Source organism: Passer domesticus, chromosome 6 (genome assembly GCF_036417665.1).
Source record: "Passer domesticus isolate bPasDom1 chromosome 6, bPasDom1.hap1, whole genome shotgun sequence".
Taxonomy (NCBI): domain Eukaryota; kingdom Metazoa; phylum Chordata; class Aves; order Passeriformes; family Passeridae; genus Passer; species Passer domesticus.
This window is the reverse complement of record NC_087479.1, coordinates 62,445,524-62,467,783: the sequence shown is the minus strand read 5'-3', so window position 1 is coordinate 62,467,783 and position 22,260 is coordinate 62,445,524. Positions and strand designations below refer to the sequence as shown.

Here is a 22,260-nt window from a genome sequence, read left to right as displayed (position 1 = left end):
GGTCCATCAGTGCTGGGCGCTTTGGAAACATCACCTCCTAAGGGCACAGGAGCAGGCAATGCCCAAATGTCGGAAGCCAAGCAGGCGAGGCGGAAGGCCGGCTTGCCTGGACAGGCATCTTCTCTGGGAAAGAGGATGGAAAAAGGAGCTGTGTGCCCCGTGGAATCCAGGTCAGGAGAAGAATACACAGATGCTTCTAGCCACTGTAGGGAGAAATTTGGTGTGGCAAAAGCGCAGCGGGACACGAAGGTGGCCAGAAATGTGGGGCACGATAGGAAGAGTGGTTTTAAATACATTATTGGGGGAGAAAAAAATAAAACAAACAAACCATTGCCGAAATAACATTGTCCCCTTCCAGGATGTGGATGGTCACCTCAGAAACACGGACAGAGACACGGCAAAGGTGTTTAAGGTGCATTCTTTGCCTCTGTCTTCAACGCTCATCCCTCCCGTCCCAGTGGAAAACATTGCACAGGAGTACCAAGGGACACCACTGCAAAGTCCTTGAAGAGGGCAAGCCCTGCTCAGCAGAAACCAAACCACCCCTGTTTGATGCACACCACTCCCATCCAAACGCAACGTGTGCCAGCTGTTGGGAAGAAGGAAACCGAATCCCAGTCCAAGCCAAAGCAGTGGGAGAACAATGAGCGGTCCTTGGCAAATGCCGATTTATTTAGAGCAGGGGCACAGCAGAAGTCAGTGAGCTGCTAACAAGAAACTCTTGCCGCCCTCAACAGCCAGCTCAGGAGAGCTCCCCAGAGACAGAGGAACTTCAACTCCCTTTGCCTCTGGAGGGTCTTCTCAGGCACAGAGTAGTGGGTGTTTCCAGCTGGTAATGCTGAAACGTCCTGGGAGCCGTGGGCTTGCCGCTGCTGGCACCAGCACTCGTCCTGGTGCGCCACTCGCTCCAGGGAACGATTCCTTGCAACGGGCTGAGCTCCCGTTCTTACTCCCACCAGGTTTTCTGCGGCCATGTCCGCCTTCAGCCATGAGCCGGTTCGGCTGATCCCTGAGGCGGGCTGGGCTGTGACGGCACAAAGGGGCTGAGGGCTGGCGTGAGGCAGGGCTGTGATGCCCCAGGGCTGTGCTGGCCGCAGCACTGTGACATCAGCGCGCTGTGGCTATTGAAGACGGGCCAGCGCCCGCAGCTGCCAGTGCGGTCGCGATGGGACGTGCCGAAGCCATGAGTGACGGTGGCGTCCTGCTGACTGCGCTGGTCCTGCTGCTGGCCGCTGTGGCTGTCTGGTGGGCCGCTGGCCACCGGCAACCACGGAGCCGGCAGACACGGACAGCAAAGAGGAGGAAGCGCCCCGGGTTCCGGCCCAGAGGCTTACGTTGGAACCGAGGAGCCCCTGTGGCTCCCAGGTCCCCCAGGCCTCGGGCCACTCTCCGCAAGCGGCCACGTGCTCCCGCGAGCCCCCTGGGCAGGCCCTGCAGCTGCGGCCCCTGCGTGGCAGTGGCCCAGGAGCTGCAGGAACTGATGCTGCTGCTCTGGGATCGCAGTGGGACACGCGCGCCGCTCTACTCTGGGATGTGGCAGGCGTTGTGGAAAGAACTGGAGGAGCTGGTGAAGCGAGGCCACCTGCCCTGCTGTGGCTCGTTCATCTCCTCCAGGAGCCTCCGTCCCTTCTTGAGGCTGCTCCCAGCAAGATTCTCCATCCCTGGGAGAGCCTCAAGGCCTGCAAGGATGGCACAGCAGGGGAGAGCCGCCATCCATAAGGGAACCTCAGGCTGTCAGAGACCCTGCATGCTGCCAGGAGCCTCTGCTATCTCTGACAGCCTCCATCCCTCGCAGAGGCCCAGTGAGACCTGTCAGCCCGCAGAAGGTGCGGAGACCGGGGACAGGTCTCACAGCTCCCTTGGACTCGTGGACGCCAACAACACCGGCGTAGCCCTGACCATCGACGTGGACGGGGAAAGCCCAGAAGTCCAAATGGGAGCCCAGCCCCATCCAGGGGAGCCTTCTGAGGAGAAGGTGGCGGAGCAGCAAGCGTCCTGGAGCCAGCAGTGTCCATCCCACAGCTGCCAGGGCGCTGTGCCCCTTGTGCCGGCTGGCGACAGCCCGAGCCTGGTGGTGCAGACGAGCCTCCAGACACCAAGGAGGCTCCTCCACCTCCAGGAAGCTGTCCCACGGCAGCCCTCGACTGCCTCGAAGGGCTTTCTAATTGCAGGTGAGATCTCCTGAGGAGCTGTCCGTGGCTCCCGCGGGGCTCTTGAGGGGCGCGGCCAGGCCAGGCCGGGGCCCCTGAGAGCAGCCTAGTCGCTGGCTGTTTCCAGTGCCTCTGATGGCACGGCTTCAAAAAGCCCTCCTTGGCTTGCAGCTGCTCCCGGGACGCCCCTGTGCCAAGCCTCGGGCTGTAGCCCCGGCGCTCATCAAGAGCAGAGTCCAGCCCACGACGCCGGGGACAGCGACGGTGCCGCCCTGCCCCGCTGCGCGGGGGCTCCTGCAGCCGCCCGTGCGCGCTCGGCTGGCCCAGCTCTGCCGCTCGCCGGCCCGTCGGCTGCAAGGCGGTGGCCGCTGCCCGGCGCGCAGCAGGAAGCAGGTGAGAGCAATGCGGCCCGCGATGGCCCGGCCCGCTCCACTCACGGGCACTTGGGGGCTTCCTGGGCGCAAGGTTGATGGCTCGCTCTCGGCCGCAGGGCAAAAGAAGAAGCCGCAGGAGCTGTACCAGCTGGGCCCGCAGCTGGGGAGCGGTGGCTTCGGCACCGTTTTCTCGGGCATCCGCCTCTCCGACGGGAGCCCGGTGAGTGGCCGCAACGGCCGGGCGTGGGAGGAGGGGCAGCGGTGGGGAGGGGCAGGGCTCGAGCTCAGCCCTCCTCTTCTCGATGGCTCGCAGGTGGCCATCAAGCGCGTGGCCCGGGAGAGCGTCCTGCAGTGGGACGAGCTGGTGAGTGAGCGAGGCCAGCGGGACAGAGCGGGACGGGCGGGGAGAATCCCGAGGCGCCGAGTGGGAGTGGGAGGCGGGGGATGGTGGGGGCCCTGGGCTCAGCCTGCGAGCCGCGGCATCGCGGGCCTGGGCGTGCCGAACACCGGTGGTGGGGCCGGGGGGCAGGGGGCACCCCCGAGCATCCCCTGGGCGGGAGGAAGCCCAAGCACCAGGGAGGCTGCGCAAGGGGGCACTGGGGCATCCCGGGCAGGGCGCAGCGCAGCCCCAGGGCAGCATCAGGCCTGCTGAAGGGAGGCACTGATTTTCTCCTCCTCACAGCCCAACGGCACCCGCGTGCCCATGGAGATCGTGCTCATGGAGAAGGTGGGCTCTGGCTGCCGCAACATCATCCAGCTCCTCGACTGGTTTGAGCTGCCTGACAGCTTCGTGCTGGTGATGGAGCGTCCGGAGGCATCGCAGGATCTCCTGCAGTTCCTGATGGAGCAGGAGTTCCTGTGCGAGGAGATGGCGCGCTGGCTTTTCTGCCAGGTGCTGGAGGCCGTGCGGCACTGCACCGCCTGCGGCGTCCTGCACCGGGACATCAAGCCGGAGAACCTCCTCGTGGACCCGGAGAGCGGCGACCTGAAGCTCATCGACTTCGGTTGCGGCACCTTCCTCCAGGAGCGGGCCTACACGTGGTTTGCCGGTGAGCCCACGGCCCGGGCCCTGCTCCCAGTGCCAGGCACTGCACATCCCCACTCCCTGCTGGGCTGCGGCCTTCGGCCGGCTGCCCTTTGGCGCGGGGCAGATGCCGTGCCCCAGGAGCCGGCTGCCGGCCCTGCCGACAGAGGGGGGCGGCAAAAGCCAGCTCGGCAGGCCCACGAGGGCTTGGGCTGCTCCGCTGGCCTTCTCTGCCTTGCAGAATGGTTTCCTGGCTTTGGCCAGCTGGCTGGGGGGCGCCGGGTGGCCTCGGGGGATAGCCGTGGCCGCGGGTGCAGCCCCTGCCTCAGCCTGGAGCCTGGCCCTAGGCTCTGGAAGGCAGCAGCGTGCGCCTGGACAGTGCCGCCTGTCTCCCCTAGGAACACACGAGTACAGCCCGCCCGAGTGGATCTGTCTCGGCTGCTACCACGGCCATGCGGCGACCACCTGGTCCTTGGGCGTGCTGCTGTACGTCATGGTCTGCGGGCGCCTCCCCTTCAGGGACGACCGTGACATCGTGCTGGGGCAGCTCTTCTTCTGGCAGCAGGTCTCTCCAGGTTGGTGTCCGGCCTCAAGAAGGCGGGCTTCAGCAGGTGGCGGCGCACAGCCCGGCGTGGCCCTCACGCAGCTCCCCGCAACGTCGATCTGCCCCCGAGGGCCGGCCGCAGCAGGTGGCTCGTGCCCGACGGGGTCAGCGTGGCACGTGCGGCCGAAGGAGGCGGCCGTGTCCCGCCGTGCCGCTCTCCCGCGCGGGGCAGAGGCGGTCGGTCAGCTGGCGCAGCTCTGAGCGCACGCAGCACGGCCCGGACCCCGCGGGCGCCGGGGGCAGCTGGGCAGGAGCCTTCTGCCCGTGACCGGCGCTTTCTGGCCTCTCTCCCCAGAGTGCCAACATCTGATCCGGTGGTGCTTAGCCAAGCAGCCCGCGGACAGGCCTGAGCTGGAGGAGATCTTGCGCCACCCTTGGGTGCGGGGCAGGCGTTTTTGATGCCTTGCTGGAGCCTCTGCAGCACCCACTTACCGAGTCCCACGCAGGACTGAGGACCCGAAAAATAAAACAACAACAAACCCATTGCGGTGTGTCAAGTCTGGTCCTTGTCAGCAACTTCAGCTAAAGAAACCTCTTGGGAAAAGGGGTAATCGGAGTGCTCCCTTCAGCCTTTGTCAAGCTTTCCGTGCCTTTTCTCCAGGATGGTACTTTTGTGTCTTCAAGCACAGGCTGTAGTGCGGGTAGGAGGGGCTTTACCGAGCCAAGAAAAGCAATGGTGAAACAACAGCTGCATTTCAACAAAGTGACAAGGGCTTCCTGGTGCTTTCTGAAGTGACACACGGGTAGGTGTCTGGTTTCCAAGGGCTCTTGTGGGTCAGGGACAGATACGTTGCTCTCTTACCAAAGCTGTGCACAGTACTAGATGCAACAAAATTGCATTTCAGGTTGAGCCCTGATGAATTCTTCCTTTTTCTTCTCCTGTAGTGGAGGTAAGGCTGCGCCTTTGACCAGCTGAGTCTGCAGCATCCTAAATCATGTGCATGGTGCCCACGGGAAATGTTGAGATGCGAAAGTCACTCCCATTATGCTGGGTTCAGTGTACCCTCTCAAATATATCTTCTGCTGCCTTAAAAACAACTGGTGGTGATGCTAAGTGCAGTAACCATTGACAGGAAAGCACCCAGGTTTCTTCCTGTGGGCAGCTGCCATCTAATAAAGCTGTGCCGCTTTTTGCCTACTCTTCTGACCTACCAAAACAGGGTTTTAGAAATAAATGTGGAGGATTTTTCGGTAATGTGCCAACTCTTTCAGTTTTCTGCCCTTTTATGAGGGCTGCTGACACTCTTGTGCCCTGAATGGCTCTCCCAGTCTCTCCCTGAAGACCTGCTCTGAGTCATGATCCTGCCAGACAGGACACCATTGTGATAGGATGGCAAGATCTTTGTGTTTCAGTCCTGGTCTGGAGGCTGAGCTGGGAGAGATAATTATCCCTTTTCCAATGACCTGTGAGTAGTGACTGCAAGTTGTCCAAGGGTCATGACTGAAATAAATGGGCAGGAGATCTTTCTCCTTTTTAATGCCTTTATTAAGAACAATCAGCTCAGGTGGGGAGAAATCGACGGGTCGCGCCCACGCCGCCGCTGCTCCCAGGCGTGGCATGGAGGAGGAGGGTGATGCAGCTTTGTCCGCTGGTCTGCAGGCAGAGCTGGGGATTCCGGCCTCGTGGGAGAGTAGAAGATTCCTGCTTTTTTTGTCTAATACCCCGGGGCGTCTCTTTAATCAACATCTTTTCAGGTTAGGGTGAGAAGCAAAAAGGATCCAAGCAGGTACGGGACTACGCTCCCATCCTTAGACGTCACTTAGGTCACTTGTTGGCTCGTAATTTTAGGGGTTTTCCTGGGAAAAACTGTAAAGATTCGGGGTACAATGCATTTCTCATCTGCATACTGGCTCTGATGTCACTGCTATTCTCTTCACTTGGAGGGTCTGTCCTGGTGTCCCTCCCTGGCAAGCGGCCAGCATCAGGGGGACAATGGTTAATCACCAGCCATTAACAGGTAATTGAAGAACTCCTCTTTAGGAGTGAAAATAGCTTACAACAACTGGTCTGACTTGTTTTTTAACTCTGCAACCTAAAAAAATATAACTTTCTATTTATAACAATGACACATTTCCTTCAGAGCAGGAGATCCCTGTGTCCCCACAGTCCCCACAGGATGCTTGAGAGCTAGAGGTCTATGGTCACCCCATGCTGGGCTTTCTCCTCAGGCAAGAGGAGATGGCATCACTCTGAGGGCTGCCAGGGTCCCACCTCACCTGGGAAGCTTGTGCATGTTTGACACGTTTGGGTGTTTTCCCAGTTTATCCCCATTTCTTCGGGGAGTGACCACTTGCCCCTCACAGCTTGCCCTAAAATGGCGGCTCCTCTCTCACCCTGGCGGCCATTATGAGGGGACATTGGGGTTCAGCTGGGGGTGGAAACGGTCCCAAATGGCCTTGAACTCCTGTGGGAACAGGGCCAGCAAGGAGATGATATTACTCCTTTCAGGGAATTGTGGAGAGCCAGAAGGTCCCCGCTGAGCCTCCTTTTCTCCAGGCTGAGCTCCCCCAGCTCCCTGAGCCTCTCCTCATCAGACGTGCTCCAGAGCCTTCACTAAGGGATCGTTTCCAGCTGCTGAGGCTCAAGTCCCGAAAAATTCGCCAACAGAAAATTCTTGTATTCTCTGCTATCTGGGGGGATCCTGTGTGAAAACGAAAGTTTTTTGGTGTGGTTGCCTGGGTAAAAGGTGTTATAGGTAAAAATGAAATATGCCCAATTCTAATAAAATAAAAAGGAATTTATTTGCGACCGTGTTACAGTCCCGACAGCCAACAATCAAACTGACAGCGCAACATCCCCGGGAGATAGGCTGGGTGGATGTGGATCTGGCCTCTAGTGCACCAAATCCCCATGTGTCCACATTGGCTGTTCCGGGGCTGCAGTTCTTATACTCTTTATTTTGCACGCGGCAGAGTCCCTTTGTCTCCTTTTTGAGCTCTTCATATTCAAGTTGGTTCTCTTCCTCAGTCCAGGCTGCACAAAGCCTTCGTCCGGGAACTGATCAATGCATTTCCCCGATTCCCGGAATCTTGTATTCAGGCGGCAGGTGTTGATGGCTCCAGTTATCTCAGATGGATATCAGGTCCGGGCCACCATCTTTTGGGCGTCACTGGACACATGCCTCCATGAACCCCCATCTCCTGTGCAGCCGAGGTTTCCTTCGTATGTAAATGTCATGGTATCTCCTTGCCAGTCTGCCGCGGTTTTGCCATCCTGAGAATGAAATTCCTACCCCCGCTTCTCCCTATGTAGAGCCGGTTTGGTTCATATATTTTATAGAAGTCTATATATATTTTATCTACACGAATTACTAACTATATCATTAACAAAGGAAAGGAGCCATTTCAGGCACAACTGAACAAACCTGGGAGCCACCAATCTGCTCGCCCAAGCGGCTCCGCAGCGGCAGGCACAGCCTCAGGGAAGGCTCCCCCGGGCTTCCCCGCGCTACCCCACCCCGGAGCCGCTCGGGAGCCGCCCCGCCCGGGCCGTGTTTGCCTGGCCCCGCCCCGCAGCCGTGCCCAGGAAGCGGGAGCAGGAAGCTGCGGGCCGCGGGCATGGCGGGGAGCGGCCTGGCGGTGAGCGGGGAGCCCGCGGGCAGCGCATGGGCTGGAGCGGGGCTGAGAGCCGGCGCTGCCCGGGCCGGGGTATGCGGCCGCGGGCCTCTGGCAGGCGGCGTGGGAGGGGCCGGGGCGGCCACGGTGCCGCCGGGATCTGGCGGGGGCTACCGGGAAGGATCCGTTCGTGTCGTGCCTTGCGTGTGCCTTGTCTGTTCCCTCTCGTCGGGTTTCTGGCTGCACGGGTGGCACTGTGATTGCCAAGTGCGTTTCAAACCCTGCCCCAAGGCCGTAGCTTGTGGTTTCTGGAATGGTAGCGGTGTTGTGAGTGAGGCTGCTGTGTCGGGAGCCAGCTCTGCAGGGTGCTGAACGCCTCTGTAATTTGTCCTGATGCACCTTAACCCTATCCCTGCTGTCATGCGCAAATGAAAGGATGGGTCTCTTGCCAGGAGGCTTTACCTGTGCTTTGAATTAACATCTTCGTTTGTATTAACAGAACATACTATGCCCAGTGAGTGCTTCTGGTAAAGGGAGAGATGTGTGTGGTGTGCAGCCGATAAATAATAATAGTTAATAATTGTTTTGTTAACTGCCAGTGTAAAAGCCATTGCCATGAGCCTCATCGACTTCATATGCACAGCAGCCACAGCGTCCATGAAGATAAAGGTCTCCCAGGCCCATATCCCATTGCTGAAGACCCCAGCACCTGTGGCATTGTCAAGGCTACACAGTAAGTACATGTTCTGAGCGTGCAGAGTGTTGAAATAGATGGGAGTGTCCTCAAATGTGAGCCAGGCTGGATATTTTTCCACAGGAAATGTTTTCAGTTTCATATTCTCCCTGTAGAGGAAGAAGAAAAATAACTTACTGTTGCTGTTGTAAATAAAAACATTTTGAGCAACTTTGTTTAAGTAGAAAATTCTACTCATCAAGGCACAGCCCCACTCTTTTTACAATACTTCCATTGAATGCAATGTGGAATTTGCTCCAGTAGAAACTACTGGGTGATGCTTACTAAGATGTATTTTTTCTTTTGGATGCAACTGTCTCCAGACTGGAGAATACTGAAAAATTATAAGTAAATTGATTTTTTTTCTTTCTCACTTAAGGTATGGAATGCTAGAGCGATGCAAAGAACTGGTAGAAGCAGGATATGATGTTCGACAACCAGACAAAGAAAATGTGACTCTTCTTCACTGGGCAGCAATAAACAACAGACAGGAGCTGGTAAAGTAAGCTGGGAGTCCTTGTGACAGTAACACAGTATATTCTGCCCCTGTTACCTATAATCACGTTGTTGCTTTTGTACTTAAAAACAAAGGAACGCACTGCCTGAGAAGAGAAGGGTACAATTCAAATTTTAATGCACTTACCTTAGTGAAAATGTCACTGAAATGTAAAGGTAGCCCGTTTCTTTATATGTGAACTCATGTAGTACATGAAATCATTAGATTTTTCTGCAACAAAGATGAAAGCTGATTTTAGAAGTACCTTGCTAATGACTCTATTTTTTCTTCAACATTTTCTTGAAACAGCATTTTTTACTGCTAAACCACTTTTGTCTATTTGCTTCTCCAGTGATTTTTTTAATATGAGTCATTTACTCCTTTAGATATGTTATCTTTTGTATAATGTTTTGCTATTTTATTTTATCTGCTCCTGACCTTATTGTGCTGTTATTACACAGATATTACATTTCCAAAGGTGCGGTAGTGGATCAGCTTGGTGGAGATTTGAATTCTACACCCCTGCACTGGACGATCAGGTAGTGCTGCTTGCAACCCCTAACTGCAAATCTGTCGGTATTTAAAGCTGTGGTAGCATTTTCTGAGATTCAGAGAGCAAAGCTTCTCTGCTTGTCTGGAGAAAACATAACCTGAAGTAATTATTCTGGGAAAACTTCTCCGAGTGAAAAGTCTCCTGTTGGAAAATGAGTGCTTTCTTCTGGACTGTCAGTCTTTTGCCAGAGTCAGAGGTTTGGATGACTGCTCACAGGAGAAGTTACTGTAGAATAACCAATGTAGTCTAAATTAATGCTTCACCCTAGGCTCATGTATTAGGCTGCATGTATTTAATGTAATTTCCTAAATAAAGCTGTGAGAAGCTGAAATATTTTGTGGGATGCCTATGAGAATTAGTAAGGCAATGCTTTCATTAAAATATCAATTTTTTAAATCATCATTAAATCATAGTTTCATTTCACATATTGTTGTAGACAAGGACACCTTCCGATGGTCATGTTATTGTTGAAATGTGGAGCGGATCCCAGTCTTATTGATGGGGAAGGATTCAGTAGCATTCATTTAGCAGTGCTATTCCAACACATGCCCATCATAGCCTACCTCATAGCAAAAGGCCAGGTATGTTTCTGATGCCCCAAATGTTGTTTTCTGCTTACGAGTAGCTGCGTGTGTATAGGAGACATTTCAGAATTAACTGGGTTTTTTTTCCCTAGATGAAAACCAGTTATTTTATACCTATATTTATGTGCTAGAAGCACAGACAAACTTAGATATAATTTTTTTAATGCTCTTCCCTATTCCTGTCATCCCCCACATCCAGATTCACCTACATTTCAGCATGTTTAGGAGCGTTATTAAGGCTGTGTGGATTTGTGGTGAAATAACCAATGGCTTTTAAATGTGGGAACAAAAAGCAGTGTATGATGTGTAGACATAATGAAGTATTTATGATTTGATTACAGCTTTGTAACTAATAATCTATGCAGTTTTCCATAAATTGAAGAATGTAGAACAGATGATCATATTAGGTCTGAATTTTCATTAGAAATTTCTGTGTTGTATCCATGGTAGTTGATATCTCTTAGCTTATACGTGAAATGAGCAGAATTGATGGCAAATGTAACAACATGCAAATAAAAATGACAAGAGAGTTCTTATATGATCTAGACTGATTCTGAGAAACAATCTAGTGTTAGGATTTAAAAGTTTGCTAAGTTTATTTTCTTTCTCATTAAGTTCTCTTTAGGGAGAGTAACTGACTTCAGTTACTGTAGGTGTAGTGGTGCAGGTGTAGTGGTGCAGATGTAGTGGTGTATATCACAGGCTTAATAAAGTTGTTGGCTCACCTATATTCTACTAAAAATATCCATGTGAATAATTCTTTTAAGTAAATCTGCACTAATGTAATGATGGATGGAGGCAGAAAACAAGGAAACCTTTGTTGCGAAGAAGGAGGAAAATTTAGGTTAGATATTTACGTATGTCTTGAGATACATAAACCTTCTTTGTTGTTTTAATAAACCTGTTTTATGTATTTTCGGTACATCTTTTATGTACATCCATTTACACAAGGAATACAGTTAACATTGCTTTACAAGGTCCTTCTTATTGATAGTATTTCTTTGCAAAGAGGACAAGAAGTACAGTTGACATAATTCACTTAAAAATATCCTTAGTGGAGTCTCTCCCTTAAAAATTTCCTTAAATGGAAACTCAGAATATTCTGAAAGGAATGATATGCAAGACTTGTAGAAGCAGGAAAAAAATTTAAATGAGTGTTGGCTTCTTGGCTGATACATTTTGATTTCTGTATTTTTTCTCTTCGTTAGTGAAGCTAAACCAGTTATATAGCCCCAAATTCCACTGTTTCCTGAAATCACTGGTAATCACTTGCTTGTTTATGTTTTTCTTATTCTTAGAACATAGACACAACAGACTTCAATGGGCAAACACCTTTAATGTTAACAGCACAAAAAGCCATTGGGTAAGTAGAGAATAACTGAAGAAGAATCTATTGTACTCAAGAAGCAGTGAGGTGTTTTTCCTTACTTTTTTTTTTTTTTTAACTGACATTCCTTTCCCTTCCATTTGTATGAAAATGTGAGATGTTTCAAAGATCCAGAGTTGGGAATAGTTCATTGGATATAGCAAAGAAAGTGAAAAGAATTTCTAAAATAAGTTTAGGTTTGTGGCTGCATCATCTGCAGCCTTATTGTATTTTCTGCAAAATGGAAACAAATGAGTGTGGATACAGTGAAACGCATTTAGAACTAATAAGATGGAGAGATACAAGCTATGGTGTTGTAGAAGATATCATCTGTGTTATGTACCTCATATTTGTTAAAATGGTACAGTAACATCATGTGGAGAAAAACTTCCAGGACAGGTGTGGAATTCTGAACATGGATCTACCATTGATGAGCTGGTTGTGAAAAGGCATTATATATCTGCTGTTGTTTCACAGATGGGAACTGTTGTTTTATAAAGTGTTCAAAAGTTTCATTTCCAGTCTAGATTATCTTCTCTTTGTTAACTCTTATTCTTTATTTTCATCTAGACCAGAACCCATGAAATTCCTCTTAAAGTTTAACCCCTCTCTCAATGCTGTAGACAATGTTCAAAAGAATACTGCACTGCATTGGGCAATAGCCTCAGGAAACACTAGTGCAGTGGATCTGTTGTTGGAAGCTGGTGCTAGCCTGGACATAAAAAATATTAAGGTAGGATTTCCTTTGTGATATTTTATCCCATGTAGCATGAATGTATGAAATGAATGTAAAGAAAAATCTCAGTCTTCTCCATGTTGGATGTAAATTGCGGCAGGGTTTGGCTAAGAGTAGGTGTTCTTAGTCTTTCCCAAAAGGGAGTTAGTACCTTTCTTGAGGTGTGGCTCGGAGTATGAATGCAGAGGCTCTTTGCAACCTTTGTGTAATGAACAGCCAAGCCTTGTATTCACTGAACAGTAATTGTGTCCTTCACAGATTCTGCTCCCTCACCCCTTTTTGTTTCATTTTCTTGGTGTGTTTAATTAGTTTAATTTTGTCTGGGCCTTGTTTCATTTCTTTTTCATTTCTTCATTTAGGTATTTTCTACTTAATGACATTGTCATGAGGACTTGGGCTGATTTAAAAAAATACATTTCTTAGTGTCCAGTCAGACTCGTAAAGACTTCAAATTAAGTGAATGTCCTCCTCTGAAAGCTGGTGTTTGGCAATGCCTGTTTGTACATTCAAAAGGTTATCACATATGAAAGGCTTCAGCTTAATATTTGTAGAAATTGATAGCATAAATGTTGAAAGCGTAGATTCCCATGACTATATAGATATGTTATTGGAAACAGTCCAACAGATAAACAACTGCAATCTATCTACAAGTATCAGTTTTCAGAGTGATGAAGCTCTGATTTAAGCATGTTAGCACTCTGAATTTAGCTTACCTTTACCTTAAAAAAATAATGGAGGGGGAGGTGGGGCTGGGAAGTAGCTGCCCAGTTAGTCTTATTTTAACTATATTAATTTGTTGTTTTTGTTAAAACTGAGAGTATTTATGTGTAAAGTAATAAATAAATAAATAACCCTCTTTGTTGTTAAAGGGAGAGAGACCTCTTGACATTGCTTATGAAAGTCAGAATCACTTCATGGTTTACATGATACAAGAGGAAGAAAAAATGAGAAACAGGAGAAATAACAGGTTACTGAAAATAGTAGAGAAATACGAGGTAATTTCCTGAGTAATAACTAATAGAAATAAAACCAGAGCATGCTGTGTTTAGAGTGACATGCAAATTAACTCTAACAAGAGTAATTTCTGAAATTGGGTGCACAAAATAGAATTCTGTAAAAGCACATTGGAGTGGTTTGGATGAGAGTTTTATGTCATACCTCACCCCTGTTTTTGATGTATTGATGTATCACCTTGTCCTATCTTATTGTCTTTCACCATTTGTCATTACATGAACTGAATACTTTTAAGTAAGATATGCTTGAGTACTTTGTCATATTTTAACAATAATAATTTTAACAGCTGTTCCTGATGATAGCATCTTCCTTGTCATTCATGTGGGCCATTGGATACATCATGGACTTAAGCTCTGATTCTTGGCTTTTAAAAGGAGGTTTGCTTCTCAGCCTGCTATTTGTGATGTCTCTGTTTGTGAGGTTTGTGGCTTTTTCTCTCTGTTTATGTACTTACTTGTCAAAGACACTTTAAAAAGCATTTGATGCATAATTATTTTCAGAGTTTAGTTTCAGTTAATATAAAAGATTCCTCCTGAGAAACACACACTTGCACAGTGTGTGAAGAATTTAAATGCATGTACTTTTTAGAATGTATGACCATAATAATTGAATGTATTTAAGTGCACGCAATGATAGTTTCTTGTCACTGAAGGATTTGAAAAAAAAAACCCAAACCCAGTCTGTTAGCTAATTTTATTATCATAGTGTTACTGATGGTCTGTATCTGGTGGATATTGAGACATCTGCTCAGAAATGTCCTTTTTCATAACTTTTTCCTGCTATATTCTGTCACAAAATGAGTTTTAATGAGCCATCCCCTCCCCTGCTCCCCAGACCTCCCAGTGTTATGCTGAGCTGTTTCTCACTTTTTCTGCCAAAGTCAGTGGTCGCTGATATGGCAATGCTGTCTGTGTGCAAACAGACAGATATGGGACTTTTCAACCATCCCTACAGCACATCTCAGATATGTAATATTGTGCTGGAACAGAGCACTCTTCCGTTTTATTTTTGCATTGTTTACTTCCTATATGTATGGATAAAGAATGCTGTTGAGTGACAGTTCTTGATTGCTTTGAGCAACTTGAAATAAACCATGTGCATGAAGTTTTACAGTTACAAACAGATAATTTCTATTCTATGGATTTATGTTTCAATTATATTTTGAAAAATATTTATTCATTTTAATGTTTTTTTCAGGCTACTCATGGGGCTCAAGAATCTAAGATATCTTCCCACAGCATTTCTGCTAAGTTCAGTTTTTTGGATGTCCATGACCTGGTTTTTCTGGTTCCTGCCTGATATCCTTCATACTCAAGAAATGCAATTTTGCTTGGAGTTTCTTGTAAATCTAAACCTGGTTGTGTAAACTGTGATGAATAGTTCCAGATAATTCCATGTGAGTGTTAATGTCTCATAAAATTGGTTTAATTCCATTGGGAAGGGGCAAAGAGACTTTAAAGTTATACACAGACTAAAATTCTGTACATTCTTTTGTCTATAGATTTTTGTCTTCTTTATAACCTGATCTATTCCATATGTTACTGGAATATCAGAATGAAGATGTTATAAAACTAATGATTTCTGTTAGCATCTACACATCACTGTTTAATCTTCCTCACTGATACTGTTGCACAGTGATGTATTTTGTCATGTGGTATAACTGGGTAACACATATCTTAATAATAATACTGAAAGCATCTCTTCTTTCTAAAATGATAAGCATTTGGCAGTTGGTGGTATTCATGCTCCTGCCTTTAAAAACAACATCCTCTACCACTACCACCCTAAAAAAAAGAAGAAATATCTTTGTGTTCCTGCAAAGTAGACTGTCCAGTCTCCTGTCTTTATTCACAGGTTACCTTGAATCTTTAGTAAACAGTGAATTAATTTCTACCTGACATTTACTTGCTTTGAAGAGGCTTCTCAGTGATGAGTACAAAAACATTTTGGTGCTTTGTGCTCTCTTTCCAGTGTCTTGCTCTTTTGTTACACAGTCAGCATCTGTTTATTGATAAAGTTGTGTGAAAAAGCCTTAGGAAGATATTTAGAACTGCAAATAATTTTGTACGAAAGCAGCTATAATGTATTACTACACAGTTGTAATTAATTTTTAATTCAGCCTTTAAATTACATTTTCTCTTGTACTGTTCCCAATTAAGATGTCCTTAATGGAATAATCAGGATTAACTTTGATGAACTGATCAAGTGTATTCCTGCTGGGGATTCACACACATGCTTGTGTAAATGGAAATGGCGTTATTCATTTGTTGCGTAGGTTTAAGGTTTGTTTTATTAGTGCCATCTAAGTTAAAAGGAAAAGAAACTTCCAGTGGTAGCGATTTGAGTTGGACACTTTGCTGAAGATAGTGAGCATAGCAATATTCTTGAAGTACTAACCGTAGCTCGGTTTTCCATTTCACTGTCCAGCCCTTTTTCTCATGAGTGTGTTTTCCTTCTGGAGCTGGTCACAGATCTGGGTGTTCTAAAAGTTTTCAGGATTTTAGTTTTCAGTATTTGTGTGTCAGACTTCCTCTGGACTGTATGAAAATCCAGCCATTCTAACTAAAGATTTCTCTGAGCTCCAAAAAAACAATACCAGTGCAAATAGACCAGTATCCACAAGAAACACACCATCATTTTGACTTCTATAATTGCACCCTGCAACTGCATTGTAACAAACACAGCTGGTGTTTGTGCCAGTATTTCATAAGTTGATTTTAATTAGAGCTGCTTGCAGTGTTGTTATTTCATAAGACAAAACAACTTTGAGGTGGCCACCTTGGATTTTTTAAAATCATTTTCACTGGAGTTGATAAAGTCACTGAGGAGTCACTGGAGATGCCATCCAGACTGAGCTCTCTGTCTGGTCCTTGGTGGCAGCAGCGACTGTTCTTTAGCAACCTGAGCTCTCAAGTTTGATGCATGACATTAGTTTGTATGAAACTAGTCCCAGTCTATATTCCTCTGTTGCTGTGTAGAGACAGTTAATCTTGACATGTTTTTCTTCTCAAGTCATCTGATTCACAGATGGTTTTAGTTCATAGTGTAAAAATGCTGTTCCTAATGTCCCATTGCCTTCAGAATTGTATGGCAGTGTGTGCTTGGGCTTTTTTTTTGTGTGTGACAAAAGTAGTTTCAGGATGACTTTCAATTACATTTTTCTGAATGAGTATATTTAGTTGCTTTTGGCTGAAATGAATGGGACAAGGTAAGACTGAATAAGAGCCTGTTTGAGTTAGGGGTGGGTGCAGCAGCCAAATTAATCTCACAGCTGCCAGAAGCTTTATAGCTCTGCATGTCTGATACTGTTTAAATAAAGTACAAAAGCTTCAGAGGGGAAAAAAGAAATCGGATTTGTTTCATATCTCTGAAATATTCAAAGGCAGAAGTCTGGAGGACTTTTAAGGAGGATGACATTGAGCCATATTGTGATGCAGGTTTATGCAGTTGTAAAAGTCTTCTTCAGCACTCAAACTGGACAGAATATTCCATTTCTCTGATAAGATGTCCTTGGCAGTACAGAGAGGATCCCACTGTAAAAGTGAAAGTAGTTTTTTTCCTTCTTGTGTCTTGCTTGTAAAGTAGTATTAACTAATTTTAGAATATTTTGCTTGTTTGACAAATAGAAGTGTTATGAGTTACAAGAATATAGTCCTTAACCTGACTATCACATACCACAAATATAATTCTTAAAATCGCAGTTACGTTCAGTATGATGGGTCTTCTCTATTATTTCTATAAAACCTGGAGTACTGATCCTGGATATATAAAGACTTCAGAAGAAGAAAGAAAAGAGGTAGGTGATTTTGTAAAAACAGATGGAAGGGCTGGTGTGGTGCAACATGTATCAACCACTTCTAGTGGTTGTTTGTCATCATGTGCAGCTTTGTTAAACTGGAAAGCAGTGAAATATTCTTCCTTAAAGAGGTTTTAGCAATTTTGTTTAACAACACAGATCTTGGAGAATTTCTCCTTCTACTGCTTGTTTCCTTATCTTCCTTGTCCTGCTATAAATTCGTTGCCTCTATCTTCTCATTGAAATGTGAGCTTTGGCCAAAGATTCTACAGACCCACTGGTGTTATCTATGATATGAATCCACTTAGAACTTCACTTAGGAAAAATATAAGTTTTGCATGGTTTCTGCTTCAGTTGTCTATGTTAGAAGAAATAGTCACAGTGCTTTCCTATATATCATATCCTGGTAATTATTGAAATTTTATCACTTGCTTTGATGATCTGTATAATGGTTTGGTTTTTGTGCTTGAACATCGTGCAACTCACATGCTATTTCCTAACTGTTTTATAGTAGCCAAAAGAAATCATGGGCAGACAGTCAGTAGTGAATTTAATGTCTGGTCTCCCCAACCTATGGGTTAAGGAAAGCATTTTCTTTGTGATCTCATGGCTCTCATTGAGGTTGTATTTCTTCCAATTGCCAGGGAGAATAAACTGCAGTTTTAACATATTGCCACAGGACTCATAAACATTGTGTCCTTGTATCCAAGGAGCAGGTTTCATCTCCCTGAAGTCTGGCTGACTATATGAGAGGTGCCATCTCATTTTAAGGAATATTTAATTCACATCATTTATTAATTTTGGCAACACAGAAATACTTTTCTGAGTAATCTTGGGTGGGTGAAGTCACATTAGTCTTGACTGGTTTGTTTTTTCTTGTGCACCTCTTTAAATAGCAAGTTCTTATTCCTATTCATGCTTGGAACTTAAAATACTTACAAACTGCAAAAGTCCTAATGTAGAAATCTTCATAGCACCTATGGAAATATTATCCAAATGCAAGCACAAAATACTTTATCTTTCAGAACATTATAGCTCTTGCAGAAGCTGGTTGCTTGGACTTCAGAACATTTTGCACATCATGTCTTGTAAGTAGGGCTTTTGTACTTTTTTTTTTTGTGAACTTGCCTTTTACTCAATACTTTTGAGTAAAAAGCCATAAAAATCCTTTTTCCTGACTGCTTGTCATTAAAGTGTTACACAAGTAGTTTGTTTACATTGTTTAGATTTCTTTATTGATTTTATGGTGATAAGAGATGCTTTGAGATCCTTGGACTCTAATCTTAAATTTAAAAAATTCCATCCTTTTTTTAAATTAAGGTGTATGGTTCTCATCTGTGTTCTGTGTTGTGAGGTCTATGACACAGTAATTATGCAAAATGTGGTGGTAACTGTAAGATGATGCCTTAGATTTTGAGCAAAGTAGATGCTTCTGCTGTGAGTGTGTTCTTTCCCTTCATTCTCAACTAGGTAAGGAAGCCTTTGAGATCTGTGCATTGCCTTGCTTGCCAAGCATGTGTAGCCAGATATGATCAGCATTCTTTGTGGACTGGACAGTGCATAGGTGAGTGTGTTGTTTTATGAAATTTGAAAATGCCACATATTTTAAAAGTTGCAGAGATAACATTTATCCCCTTAAAGTGAGAGCACACATGACGCAAGAATATCCTGTTGATGCTGAAGGACTCTGACAGGTGCCAGAGGGAAATTAGATGGAAGAGAGAAAAGCAAATAAGATTATTTAGGGGTTGTTGGAGTGGTCACCCTAAGAACACATACCATGCAATCTGTAACTCTTTCTCCGGAGAGAGAAGGAACAGGGATATGATTGAGACTTTAAAAAAGGAAAGAAAAAAATGAAGATGGTGGCTAAAGTGAATGCAGAATGTCATAGCAGAACTAGGGATTTAAAATGGGTAAAGGAAATATGTCTCCACATGGCAGGCAGGGAAATTTTGGAGCTTGCTGCTGTAAGGGTTTGCAGACACAGGCAATGTCAGCAGGTTCAGAAAGGGATTAGACAAACTTTTTTGGGCAATCTGTCCAGGAGTAGATACTGAAAGAACCAGACAAGTGTGCACAGTCTGACATTTTAATGCAGTAGCTGTGGATGAGGAGAATGAAGTGCAGGAACTGGCTGGACTCCTGTGTCTTCCTGAACTTCCTTTGCCCCTTGTCACTGTTAGGGACAGTTCTGAGTGGAGCAGCTATACCACTGGGATAATCCTGCAGGGCATTTGCATCTTCTTCTGTTCTTCCCTCTCACCCTCTCTCTTATCCTTTCTGGCTTATTACTGGTGATGCTCAAGATAGGAAGGTGAGAGCTTCACATTTGTAACAATACATTTTTCACTTTTTTTTTTGCCAACAGCCTTTTTCCTAGTGTTAAATGCTATTTTTTGTAATGTTTGCTATTTACAAGGTGCTGAGACATCCTTCTGATGTGTTGTCTCAAAGCTTTGAGCAGTATCATTGTAATTTTTAAAAAAAATCTTCCTGTAACAATTTTTCTGACAGAGGTCTAGGGTTTTTTACGTGTATGTTTTCAATTCTGAAGCACACAAGGTCCAGCAAATTGAATAGCTTAGACTTCTCAGTATACGAGACAATTTTATTGTGGATGGGAGGGAGTTGTGGTTGCTTAATTAGGTCTCATCAGACTAAAACAGCTGAAGGCATGCTCTGAAGGAGAGACAAATCCTGGTTGACTTTATCAGAACTAATTCTATTATATAAACTGGGATGGCTTACAGGACAAAGTTGAGAGAGAGATCAGCCTTGCCAAGCTATGTTGTGGATGGCAGAGGTTAAAATAAGAAATGGTTTTGACTCTAACTTTAGTAGAAATGCAAGTACTGCTGAATTTTAAAATGTCCAACTTAAGTTTTTTTTTTCCCCTGAATTTCAGGCATTGGGAACCATTATTACTACCTGTTGTTCCTGTTTTTCCTGACAATGACTGGTGTATGGCTGCTTTATGGAACTCTTCAGTGTATGTATCCATGAATTTAGTTTTATTTAGCTTTCAAATCAATCTCTGTGTGGTCTTTATTTTTCAGCATTTAATTTCCAGCAAATGCAACCCGCACAAGTGATACCTTATTTCAGCAGTGATGTTACTGTGTAGCTTACGTGAAAATGCATCCTCTCTGAGTCTTTGGTCAAATACCTGAGTCCATTTGTGTTGAGCAAGAACAAAGATGCTGCTGTAGTGGGATACTAATTGGAAAATGAAATAGCAGGAAGCAATTTTGTTAGAGAGGAAATAGGGAAGCCATGTGGCAGACGATCAGGTGACAGGTTCTAATCTGGCTCCCCTTTGCTGTAACAGAATATAAGTTTGTAAATATATTATGGCAAAAGCTTGATTGATTTTATTTTAATTTGGAAATATCCATACTAAATGCAGAGATTTCTTTTTGGTTTTAAAGTAGTTTAATTCTGAAGAGAAAAAAGTATATTATCTCATTAATGAATCCAGACTCTTACTTTGTAAAATTAAAAAATTTATTGGAAAGGAGCGGAAAACCCTTATAATTTAGCTGCTGAGGATGAATTACTATAGCACCAACCTTTAAAAACAAAGATGTTTTTCTGTGGATCATGAACACAGAGTGTAAAGATTATGCAACTAGAATAGCAAGTACTCATGCATCTGTGTGGATGCTTTTAGATGGTAGCAGGGTAAATGAAACATGGTATTTCTAGAGGATATTGCTATGTATTATTAATTTCATGCAAATAATCTTTCCTCAGCTCTTAAGGGCTTAAAACACAATTAACTGATTGTGTGTCTTGTCAGATTGGTCCAACCACTGTGCAGCAAATTTCCATCAAGATGGAGCATGGATGTACTTCACCCAGACAGTGTCCTGCTCTCCCTGGATTTCCTACGTCTCCTCAGTAGCTTGTTTCCACACCCTGTGGGCCTCTGTGTGGCTCACTGTTCAGCTTTATCAGGTAATATTTTTCTTCAGTTTATGCTTCTTGTTAAATTAAAGCTCTTCCCTGGATGATTTGCTCCCATAAAAACTCTGTGCCTGCTCTCCCTGATTACTATCACAGCCAATGTGCTTCTCTTAAATCTCAGGGCAGACCTTGAAGTTTCACAGGTTCAGTTTGTGCACTCAGCATTTCTCTGTTGGAAGTAGAATCATTGTCTGCAAATCATTCCTATAACTGAGCTCTGGGTTTACTACTCAAAATTCCAAGCCTATAAAAAGTTGTATTTAAAGACAAAAAATCTATTTGACTAATAGAACTGGTATTAATGCCCCCAAAACTGCATGAAAGCTCAGTAACACAATTATTTCTGAGTTGAAAATTCTGTGGCAGAGCTCAGCCATGTGTCATTAGACTGTAGTAAATCCCACTGGTACTGTAAAAATAAATGACCTGAATTCTATCTTGTCAAATTTCTTGCTTATGTTTTTCTCAGAGAAAAGCTTGGCTATGCAAACAAAATTGAGAAGAGCTGTCTTAAAACATCTTGTTTAGCAGCTCTTAGGAAGGAGGTGTCTTTGCAATATGTGTTAAGCACACCGATCTATGCGCTCGTTTTACGTCTTGTTCAGTTAAAAAAAACCCAAAAAACAAAAAGCCCCACAATTTTAGACATGTACTGCTAGATTTTTTCAGTGTCCAAGACAGTGGGATATCATGCTGGAAAAAGATAGGGAGGATATTTACAGTTTTACTACTGTGTTTCATACACAGTGATTTGAAAACTTAGTGTCATTGTGGATCAAGGTATTTTTTTCTACCATTTTGTGTGGTAGAATGTAGACAAAAATCTGAGGAGATGGGTGCTTAACTGTGATAGATCTTTTACTTCTGCAGACATCTGTGAAAGTACAGTCTTCACTGACATCCCAATTAAGCTTGCCTTCTCTGGAAGCTGGTTCTTGACAGGTTCTGTTTTAGCCCAAGTGACATTTAAAGACATACTTTTCAGTCATTAGTTATAGCAGTGGTTACTTATTTGTTAAATATGTCCAGGCTCTTCCCCCCTACTCCCTTCTTATTAGTATCTTTTGCTCAATAGGATTTTAATTTGTGATGTTCATGTTGTAACCATTACTTACGGGTTTTTTTTACAATCAGATTGTGTTCCTGGGGTTGACCTCGCATGAAAGAATGAATCTCCTGGTACAGAGAAAATCTTCTAAGCATCCTGTTTCACTCAGGAGGACTCCTTACAAGTGGGTATTAATGAATAGAGTGTTTTAAACATGTTATCTTTTCAGTACTGATTTGCTTCACTGCTTCATAAATG

The 22,260-nt window shown here is 45.1% G+C and overlaps 2 protein-coding genes across 13 annotated transcripts in view; both read left to right on the top strand.

Annotated features, from left to right (window-relative positions):
- The first annotated feature begins 3,151 nt into the window (after positions 1-3,151).
- Positions 3,152-5,046, top strand: LOC135302344 (serine/threonine-protein kinase pim-3-like). Its single transcript, XM_064422714.1, has 4 exons — positions 3,152-3,849; positions 3,947-4,123; positions 4,448-4,530; positions 5,038-5,046. The coding sequence occupies exons 1-4, from the start codon at positions 3,228-3,230 to the stop codon at positions 5,044-5,046; spliced, it is 891 nt and encodes a 296-aa protein (XP_064278784.1). The 5' UTR covers positions 3,152-3,227.
- Positions 5,047-7,631: 2,585 nt separating this feature from the next.
- ZDHHC13 (zinc finger DHHC-type palmitoyltransferase 13) overlaps positions 7,632-22,260 on the top strand; it is a 37,234-nt gene continuing 22,605 nt past the window's right edge. For 5 of the 12 annotated variants that reach the window (XM_064426236.1, XM_064426238.1, XM_064426235.1 and 2 more), the window contains exons 1-16: positions 7,651-7,800; positions 8,307-8,440; positions 8,820-8,942; positions 9,398-9,475; positions 9,926-10,070; positions 11,372-11,436; positions 12,010-12,172; positions 13,045-13,170; positions 13,476-13,609; positions 14,387-14,490; positions 16,864-16,985; positions 18,011-18,073; positions 18,456-18,549; positions 19,894-19,977; positions 20,788-20,945; positions 22,089-22,186. In XM_064426236.1, the coding sequence (XP_064282306.1) occupies positions 7,711-7,800; positions 8,307-8,440; positions 8,820-8,942; positions 9,398-9,475; positions 9,926-10,070; positions 11,372-11,436; positions 12,010-12,172; positions 13,045-13,170; positions 13,476-13,609; positions 14,387-14,490; positions 16,864-16,985; positions 18,011-18,073; positions 18,456-18,549; positions 19,894-19,977; positions 20,788-20,945; positions 22,089-22,186 (1,781 nt within the window). In that variant the 5' untranslated portion in view covers positions 7,651-7,710. Of the gene's footprint in view, positions 7,801-8,306; positions 8,441-8,819; positions 8,943-9,397; positions 9,476-9,925; positions 10,071-11,371; positions 11,437-12,009; positions 12,173-13,044; positions 13,171-13,475; positions 13,610-14,386; positions 14,491-16,863; positions 16,986-18,010; positions 18,074-18,455; positions 18,550-19,893; positions 19,978-20,787; positions 20,946-22,088; positions 22,187-22,260 lie in introns of those variants that run through there. The other 7 variants (XM_064426239.1, XM_064426241.1, XM_064426242.1 and 4 more) reach the window with 7 other exon arrangements.

Coding starts and splice junctions, on each gene's coding strand:
- LOC135302344 (XM_064422714.1), top strand. CDS start 3,228: ATGGAGATCGTGCTCATGGAGAAGGTGGGCTCTGGCTGCCGCAACATC. Junction 3,850..3,946: donor GGTGGCCTCGGGGGATAGCC/GTGGCCGCGGGT, acceptor TGTCTCCCCTAG/GAACACACGAGTACAGCCCG. Junction 4,124..4,447: donor CTGGCAGCAGGTCTCTCCAG/GTTGGTGTCCGG, acceptor CTCTCTCCCCAG/AGTGCCAACATCTGATCCGG.